At 36.6% G+C, this 9,517-nt stretch overlaps 1 protein-coding gene across 1 annotated transcript in view; it reads left to right on the forward strand.

The window, feature by feature from the left end:
* The window catches only part of LOC138820532 (intracellular hyaluronan-binding protein 4-like), a 42,191-nt gene extending 38,514 nt beyond the window's left edge, over window positions 1-3,677 (forward strand). The window contains exons 4-5 of the mRNA XM_070012201.1: window positions 1,381-1,563; window positions 3,575-3,677. Coding sequence (XP_069868302.1) covers window positions 1,381-1,417 — 37 coding nt within the window. The 3' untranslated portion in view covers window positions 1,418-1,563; window positions 3,575-3,677. The remainder of the gene's footprint in view (window positions 1-1,380; window positions 1,564-3,574) is intronic.
* Window positions 3,678-9,517: the final 5,840 nt, after the last annotated feature.

Consider the following 9,517-nt stretch of genomic DNA (forward strand, 5'->3'; position numbering starts at 1 on the left):
ACATGATTTCCCCCAATTTCTTTCCTTTCTTTGCAAATGATGCATTATCATTCTTTATAATGGATAAATAAAATTCCACTGTGAATGTTTATACACACATATGCATATTTATATGCATATAGCTATCATATTTTCCTGATCAACCTGTTTACTGAGTGGCATAGTCCATATCTAAATGCGATTTCTTGTACTATAAGACTTAGTATCATTTGCCTAATCTTGTGCATACAGTCTATTCTATAACAAAAATCATTCTATTAATTTCCTAATCTAGTCATTTACATTTCTATATATGTTGGCTCCTATAAATCACAGGGATTCATAATTGTGTATGATTCTGTTTTTAAGAGCAAGACTAAATGCTTGATTTATATAGTTGACACTTGCAAATAATTTATTATATAATTATATATACATACATATACATATATAATTTACATATTGACATACATATATATACATATAGTGTGCGTATATATATATATATATGTATATATATATATATATATATATTATCTATGTGCTAGAGCTAGGACTTAATTTCAGGTCCTTTTGCTTTTCTTTTTTGCTCAAGGTTGGCATTCTTCCATTTGAGCCACAGATCCACCTTTAGCTTTTTGGTTCTTAGTTGAAGGTAAGGGTACCATAGTCCATTTCACCTTCTCTGTGAGTACCATGGTCCATTTTAGCTTGTCTGTCTTGAAACTATGATCCTCAACTTTCAGCCTTCTAAATAGTAAGTCAAGCACCACTAAACCCAACCCTATTCTATTTGAATTAAAAATTAATTTAAATAACAATAACTTGTAGTATTTTCTTTCTTTTCTTTCTTTTTCATTTTTATTGTGAAAATACTCTACAGAGGGTGTTACAATTACATGGTCAAGATAATAAGTACATTTCCAATCATGCATTGTAGCCTCCTCCTTTGTTTCCCTTTCCCATCCCTTCCCATCCTCCCCTCACCCCTCCCCCAATCCTAGTCTCCCCACCCATCAAAGTTGTAAAGTTCGTTTTTCCACATAACTACTTGTACATCTCATTGTTGCAATGAATCCACCTGTATACCTATTTAAACGATTTGTTTTTTCCCTTCCCCTCCACAAATTATACCAACCTCAAATACAGTGAAAGCAGGGGTTATACCATGAGGGAGGGACATACAAAGCAAGAAAGAAATAATCTTATAAATGTGTTAGAAACAATCACCTGAAAGAAAAAAAAACATTTGAATACATATCTTAGGGTTCATTTTCCTAACATCAACTTATCTGAACTTTTCTGCTTGACTCAGACATATACATTTTCAAATAAATGTCTTTTCATTTAAACTAAATTACACTGCTTAATTTTTTTTCTTATTCCAACTTACCTACCAAGAAAGAAAAGGAAAAATTCAAAACTAAAGAACCTCTGAATCTAACAGTTCTCAAGCCTTCCAACCACAGTTTCTTTGCTGGGAAATAGAACAGGATGATGTTTTCTACAAGCAAAGCAGCAGAAAATACTCTTTACTGAAGTAGCTGCAAATCTGATAAGGATGAGGACAAGCAAATTTATTCAGTAAGTATTACAATGTGTTTGCTGTGGTAGGCTGACTCTAGTGGATAAGTTTAGCCTATCTTAGAGGATGTTCATAATCATGTGGAGAATAATCAAAGGTGAATATGTAATTAGAGAGGTGTGATTTCTGGAAGATGAATGTTTATATTGTAGTTTGTATACTGTTGAAAATGAGACGGTTAAGATAGGGATGTTTATGTAATTTTTCTGCTTGTAAGACAAAGAATTATACTAGCAATACCTTTGAAAACTGATTTTAAAGTAAGGGTCCTTACAGTTTCTGTTGCAAAATAAAATTTTACCCAATAAGTAGTTGTTTATTCTGAATTGGTTTAGAAATGAAATATCAAAATATTATTGAACACTCAATAATAATGACTTAAGAACATGCCACGGATAATCACAGCTACTTAGTAGGTAGAGATCTGAAGATAGCTGTTTGAAGCTAGCCCAAACAGAAAATAACTCTGAGACTCATACAGACAATTAGCCAAGAAAAAAGTATGAAGTTGTCCTGGGGTTCAAGTTTTAAACTGCTAGCACTGAGCAAAATGGTTCAAGGAAAACACCAGGCCATAGTTCAAACCTCAGTACTGGCAAAATAACTTATGCACCTAAAACATACAAATATGTTTATTTAAATAAAGTCATTCCTTGTATCCTTCACAGTATAATAATAAAACAAATTTTATACATATATAATTTATAGTAGTAATAGAATATCAGTAATTATACTATACATATATCATTTATATATTATAATAACATTACATATATTATACATACATTATAGTAATAACAATACTATCCATTAAATTAATACATGTTTTAGAACAGTGAATAGATTTTTTTAGTACAACAAAGTACCTATTCACAAAAAAATATTCCTTTTGGATTATATATCACTAACAAACTATTCCATGTGCATTCAAGGTACTTAATGATAAAAGCCTGTGTTCATAAGCATAGGTGTCGTTGACATGGATTTGTTACTCCTTAAACTATTACACCAATTACTTCCACAAACATTGAAAGCTGTATGATGTTCATTCAGCTATATCTCTAGAAATTAAACCGATCTTTATTTGATACAAAGATCATTTGATACAAAGTCATTACCCATACCCTTTTCATTTAAAAATATTTATATTCTGTAGCAATTTTGTTGCCATTATAACCATAATGAAGAAGATAATGTGGCTTCATCTACTCCATAGTTCTTAAAAGGTAATGAATGTGACATTTAAAAAATTGCCTCAGATATGCCTTGTGGAAAACTGGATTTGAATTATGGTCAGTCTTAGGTACTTGGGAAATTTGCTTGGCCTTGTTGGCTAGGTCTTTTTGAGTGATATATTGAATTCCTTTCCTAAATTGCAGAACTGTCATGAGGACTATAAATACTCTAGTGCAGGTGCAGTGCTTGGAATGGTGTTTTGAATAAGTCCCAGATAAATCTGCTTCTCTCACCATGGTCACAGCATCCTTTCTGAATGCCTTCAGAAATATTTACCCAATTGATGGTAATATCTGTGAAAATTTGTCTTTACTAAAAAAAATGTTCTATTCTTCACATGAAACAATGAAAGTAATGTTGGGGCTGTCCTGTGGCTTTTATTCTGAAGGAGGTTTGCCTAAATTTATTTACTATATTAGTGGTACCAGTAGCATTCTTTAGTGCTGCCCTTCATGTTTCTAGTCTGTGTTCCATCTGGAATACAATTGTAACTTAGTTTATAATCTTTGTTACCAGAATAAAAAATACAAGTGTCTTTCCAATAACAAGACAATTTAGGCAAACATTGCATATTATATGCTTAATACTTTCCTGAAGTATATTTCTAATTTCTTTTAGACCCATAAAGGATAGCTCAGAACAGGGAAAGAGCATTGTAAGGAATAATAAAAAGTACTATTATGGTGGTCTTAATGACAAAGTGTAAGGAATATATAACAAAACTGATGGTAGGTTAATTTGCTCTTTTTGCTATTCTCTCCCCCTTCTTTGTAGAAAGGTTCTCACTATGAAGTGACAAATGATCTAGACGTTTCAAGCCTTGTCTCAGTGACAGAAGAGATGGGATTAAGGATATGTGCTACTATGACTGCTTTTAAGGAAGTTCACAATAAAGCAATAATAACACATATAAAGAAACTTTTGTAAGTGATGTGTATTCACTTCCTCAATTGCCAAAATTAAATTTATATGTCAAAACATCAAATTATTTACATTACAATATATGCAGTTCACCTGGAATCACTAACACCTCCAAAAAATCAAATGCAAACTAAAAGCTCGATCTCAAAAACCAACATCTAATCAGTATCTGAAATACAAGAAGATAAACAAAAAACCTAAATGAGTGAGACCTTTCACACTGGTAAGAGCATTGATAGCTGGATTTTAAACCAGGGCTTGAAATGATCAGATGTCATTAAATATGTGATTAAATTGCAGGATTGACCTTGGTCTCAACATTGGAGGTACAATTCAAAGGCAGCTAAGGTTGCTGCAGTATTGTTGCTGCATATTCAGTGTGACCCTCCCTAATAATGGTAGTGTACAGAGTCGAAGCTAAGTCAGTAAAAGTTATAGGAAGTATTCTCCACTGAGAAAAATTGCAGGGGTGATCCTCCCTCTTGCGTTGAGAATGTACAGCTCATCTCATTTTACTTTAGGCTCTAGCATATTTCTGATCTGAAGACAATTATAACACTTCTGTGTGCAATGAGTGTGAGCAGTGAGCAGGGTAGGTGTGTATTACTCTAATACACATATAAACCTTAGAGGTATGGGATGACCCGACCCTCAAACTTCATTCTATGTTGTTGAGTTTCATGGAGAAATATTAATAATTAACCAATTCAGATTAATCTAAGTCTGATTCAGGCAACTGAGATAAGACTTTAGGGTCATTCACTCCAGTCAGTTTGTGACCTATGAAATAAATCATATTATTTCACAATGTATATATTTTTGTGAAAATTTATGCAAAACCACATACCAAATGTATAAAAGGGACACTTATCCATCTCTTATATTAGCAGAAGTAACAATACTCCAGAAATGTACTTCCTTGCTAGTGTATCACAGGATGACTGCTTTGGTGTCTTTCCAGATGCTCATATAATTTTATGTATCTTCTTTGGGAAAAAGTGTATCAACAGTTTGTTTAGAGGTGTTCATATCATTACTGTTGAGGATCTTCTTTGGAAAAAGAAAAGTTGGGAAAGTGTGTTTCCACAGTTTGTTTTGAGGTGTTCTGAATATCAGTACTGTCACTAACTGCAACAATAGAACAGCACAGATGATGGGATACCTGGACAAAGAACTGAGAAATCACAGAGAGGGATAGGAAAGAAGACACCTGGGGATCAGAAGGCTTATTGTTCTGGATCCCAAAATCCTTCTTAATATGCTTTATATTCATTTTATTACAGGGTTTTGGTCAGTGGTTAGAGGTATGTGCACAAACTATGGCATAATCTCGTCATTAACATGAGGTATTGTTTGTATACATAGTTGTCACTGTGTATGTAACTCCCTTACTGTTAGGGTGCAGAAGGGAGCAATAATCATATCAACCGTAACACAGACAACAATATTATCTCCAAGGCCTTAATCTTTTAGTGTCCTAACAGCTCTAACTTAAATAAATTTAAGGCAAAAAATTATGTGTCTGTCTTCACTTGACTGTTTGACCCTTCCAGGGCATAGCTTTCATTCTTCTGAGTGCTGTTAGAGATGGCTTTTCGATCTCTTATCCCTTTCCAGGTCTCATGACTCAACTGTAGAAATCCTCACATGTATTCTTACAGATGTATTATTTTGAAAATGATATTTTTATAGAATAGATTCACTTTATAAGCTTAATATTCCCTTTCTCTCCCTCTGCCTCTCTCTCCCTCTTCCTCTTCCTTTCCTTCTCTCTCTCCTTCCCCCTCCCTCTATTCTCTGTAGTAAAGAGAGACTCCAAGCCTCAAATCTGTGTGTGTGTGTGTGTGTGTGTGTGTGTGTGTGTGTGTGTGTGTGTGTAGTAATGAGATTAGACTCCAAACCTCAAACTCTTGCTTGTTTTTTTCACTCATGACTGAAGCTATACTACTTGAGCCAAGGTTTCACTCTGCCTTTGTCTGCACAAGTGAACATAAATGTTTCATGGATTGCTACTGCAAAAGGCTGTGAACCTTGATCTTTCAATCTTAGCCTCCTGTTTATATAGGAATATTGATGGGATACTGGCATCCACCTTTATTATCAAGTGTTTTTGTTTTGTTTTGTTTCATGCTGTTGTTTTTGTTCATTCAAAATCTGTAAAGAAAGCAAATTATTCATAAACAGCACTCTTCAAATAAAATACGTATTGTTGAAAGATTACCTTAATTATGCTATTCTTCTGCATTACTTTTATTACTTGGTATGTACATTACTTAATTTGATTTCTTGAATTCTATTGTTTCACACAGTAGAGTCATATATATATATACATATAATTTTCCTTGTCTTGGTTTATAATGTGTTAGTTTTTTCACAATAGTTTATTAAAGTTTATCTCTGTACTACTGAAGCAAGACCTTTATGATTATTCAATATCCTGTAATTCATAAGTTCATCTCTTCTTGTGGCACTATGTGGGTACCAGGTAGTTTCCTGTAATCACTCCACATGTTTTAGAAGTCACTGCCAGACACATTTCTGACCATATATGCGTTCACTGTTCTGCCAAATATGCAAGGGCATCCTTTGTAATTCTCCTTTGATTTTCATTGTTGTAAATCCTATGATGGTCATGTTGATTTTCTCCCCTGTTGCTTTCATCACTGTATTTGGGAACTACTGATATATACTATTTTACTTCACTCCATTCTCCTTGTGACTTGGCCTGTACCCCTCTCAGAGCAGAGGGCCAGATATTGGGAATATTAAATTTAGTCTTTATTTCATAAATATATCTTTACTTTCTAGCAATACATTCATTGAGTTCATTCTGTACATTTAATATCTTGATAATGATTACTGTATTTTCGCTGCTTTGCCTGTTATTTGCCTTCAGGGAAGAACATAACTCAGTACTGTACCCTAGGTAAATGAAGGGTCTCAATCATGCCTCAGTAGATGTTGTTCATTGGATAATGTTTACATCATGGTCTGCTTGCCTGATTTCTTTACATTATTTTTCAATATAGACCTTTCTTCTGGAAAATATTTGTGGGCCTCATGAAGATCAATTCCTAGTGGAAGCAGTCATTAATTTTATTCCAAAATCATTTTATGGTGCCCTCTGAGTTTCTTCAGGGTCTGCATAGTACTGCTTTATATTCTTGGATACGTTTTAAGTATTGGTGCATCCAATGATAATTGCTCAAGTCACCATTTGGATGATTGAAAAGAAAACCATACTGCAATCTCACCATATGACAATTTTCTAGTTTTAAATTCTTTTAGATTAAAATTAATGCTGGAAGATTGAACATTCTGTATATTTTATATTTTGCTAAGTATTTAGTTTTAGTTTAGGTTCAATATAGAAGCATAAAGTTAAATCATTACTATTTAATTGATTTTAGTATTTCTAAAATATTCAGAGGAAAAATTCTATTAATTCATAATTTGAGGACAATAGAGTGTCCATTATGACTAAATGAGACAGTTTATAGTTTTTGTGTTCCAAAGGTGGTGGTGGGGAATCAAGTCCAGTGCTTCATATGTCTTAATCTACTTTGTTCCCCTGAGCCTGATGTGATCTGTGGTTTTATTAGAAAAAGTTCACTAGGAAGGAATTACTTGGTTAGTTTATCCAGTATCTCTCTCATACATAAAAGTAATTTAATTCTACACTGACAGAAAATGGTAGTCTTATGTTGCATTTATTAGTACTAACTATTTTTTTCTAGCCCTTCTCTTCACTTTCAATGCATTACCAGTTTCCTATCCTCCCCTCCCAGGAAACTTGACTTGATCCACTGGAAACGCCCTTCCAGTCATCTTCTTCCTTAGAAAGCCCACCATTAACTAACCTACTCTCTGGTAGTCCTTCTATGAATTCTCAAAGCCCTGACTGCAACCTGACCCCTTCCTGAAAGTCCTGCTCTGCTACAGGGAAATCCCTCTTCCACTCCACCCCTTCCTAGAAGTCTGTTCGGCACTACCAGAAACCAGTCCACATCCCTATCTCCTCCCTTTATGTACTGCCTTAGTTCACCAAGAATCCCTCCCTTATCCACTGGATACAACCCCCTAACTACCCTAGCCCCTCCCAGTCTGGCCCCTCCCATATAATTGTCCCTCCAAGACCCTCTTTTCCTTTCACACCCTGTCCCCAACCAGGCTTCCCCCTGGAGTTCCTCCCAGTTTCATCAGAAACCCCCTCTATTACTAGCCTACTTCTCAAAGCCCAATAATGAACCTACCTCCTCCCACAAAGCCTACCATGCTACTCCAAAAACGTTCCATCTCCCTATACCTGCTCTTGAAACTCTGCCTTGCTAAACCTGAAGTTTCTCGCACAGCTCACCACCTCCCTGGAAAACTGCTCCACCACATGCCTCCCCACCTCCCACATCCACTCCCTCTATGCCTTGCTCCCCAGATAAACCTGCCTTCTGGGCTCCTCCCTCGGATCCACACTCTGCTCTATCAGATGTCCTGCCTATAATTATCCTGTATCCTTGAAACCCTTCCACTCCTTCCCAAAGCTCCACCTCCAGCTTGCCCCAATGCTTCAAGCCCTGCCCTGCTCCATCAGAAAACACCCACCACTCTATCCGATCTCTCAACACCCAAATTGCTCCACCTGAAACCACTGTACCAATTGGCTTCCCTCTGGAATCCTCGTCAGGCTCAATTGGAAATCCCTGTCCCTCCCTAGTCCCTTCTTTTAAGGTTGCCTTGCACTACTGGAAACCCAGCCACAGTAGGTTTGGTACTGCCTTGCAATACTGAAATACCCACCCAACTGTACTCCCTGTCTGCAAGTTGTGGCTGGGTTCACTGAAAACCTCATCCTCACTAGTCTAGTCCATTGGATTCTCGCCCTGTTTACACAAAGCCCTCCTAATAAGGCTTGTCAACTGCTACCACATCCTGCTCCATAGAAACATCACTTCCACCTTACCACATGCCTCAAAGTCCTACCATGCTCTACTAGAAACCCTACCCCTTACTAGCCCACTCCTTCGGAGCACCGCCCTTCCCTCTCAAAGCCACACCCCCAAAAACCTCTCACTGATAGCCCTGTCTTCCTCCACCAGAAACACTGCCTTCTTTCAGCCTCTTCCCTCAATTCCCCTCCCTGCTCCACGGGAAACCCCACCCTGCCTATCCCGTGGAGGCTCTCAGTGCTCCACCAGAAATCCTCCTCCCCTGTAGCCTTGTTCTTCCATTTCAAAGTCCTGTCTGCAAATAACAAGCTCCCCTTTTGCCCTGCCTTCTTATACTGAAAAACAGGCCACCTGTCGGCCTTCTTCCTAAAGCCATGCCCTGTTCCCCTGGAAACTCCACCCCGAACAAGTCTAGTCTTTCCGGTCCCCTCCCTACTGTCTCATAGCCCTACCCATACTGACCTCTCCCCTCAAAGCCCTGCCCAGTTACACCACAGAACCTTTGTAAGTACCAGCTTCTCGCTTGAACCTGACAGGGCCCCACCAGGATCCCCACACAACCTTATCCAGGAAGGTCTCACCTAGTAACTGTTTTATTCCAAATGTGATTTTATATTGGTCATAGAATTCACACTAATCAATAGGATAAAATAGCAGTGTTGCAAACAGGAAACATAAAAATGAGATAGCTATTAGATGTCTAAGTCCAGTTTGGGGTTTATGTAGGCTTCACACAAAATGTTTCTGCCAAATAAATAAATGATGGCATAATAGCTAAAAAGATTTAGTGTCATTATTAACATCTAACACATGCTGAGATTTTTATTTATACCTCTCTTTCTCCCTTTCTTTT

This window comes from Dipodomys merriami, unplaced genomic scaffold, assembly GCF_024711535.1.
Source record: "Dipodomys merriami isolate MVZ:Mamm:240054 unplaced genomic scaffold, mDipMer1.0.p SCAF_897, whole genome shotgun sequence".
NCBI classification, from domain to species: Eukaryota; Metazoa; Chordata; class Mammalia; order Rodentia; family Heteromyidae; genus Dipodomys; species Dipodomys merriami.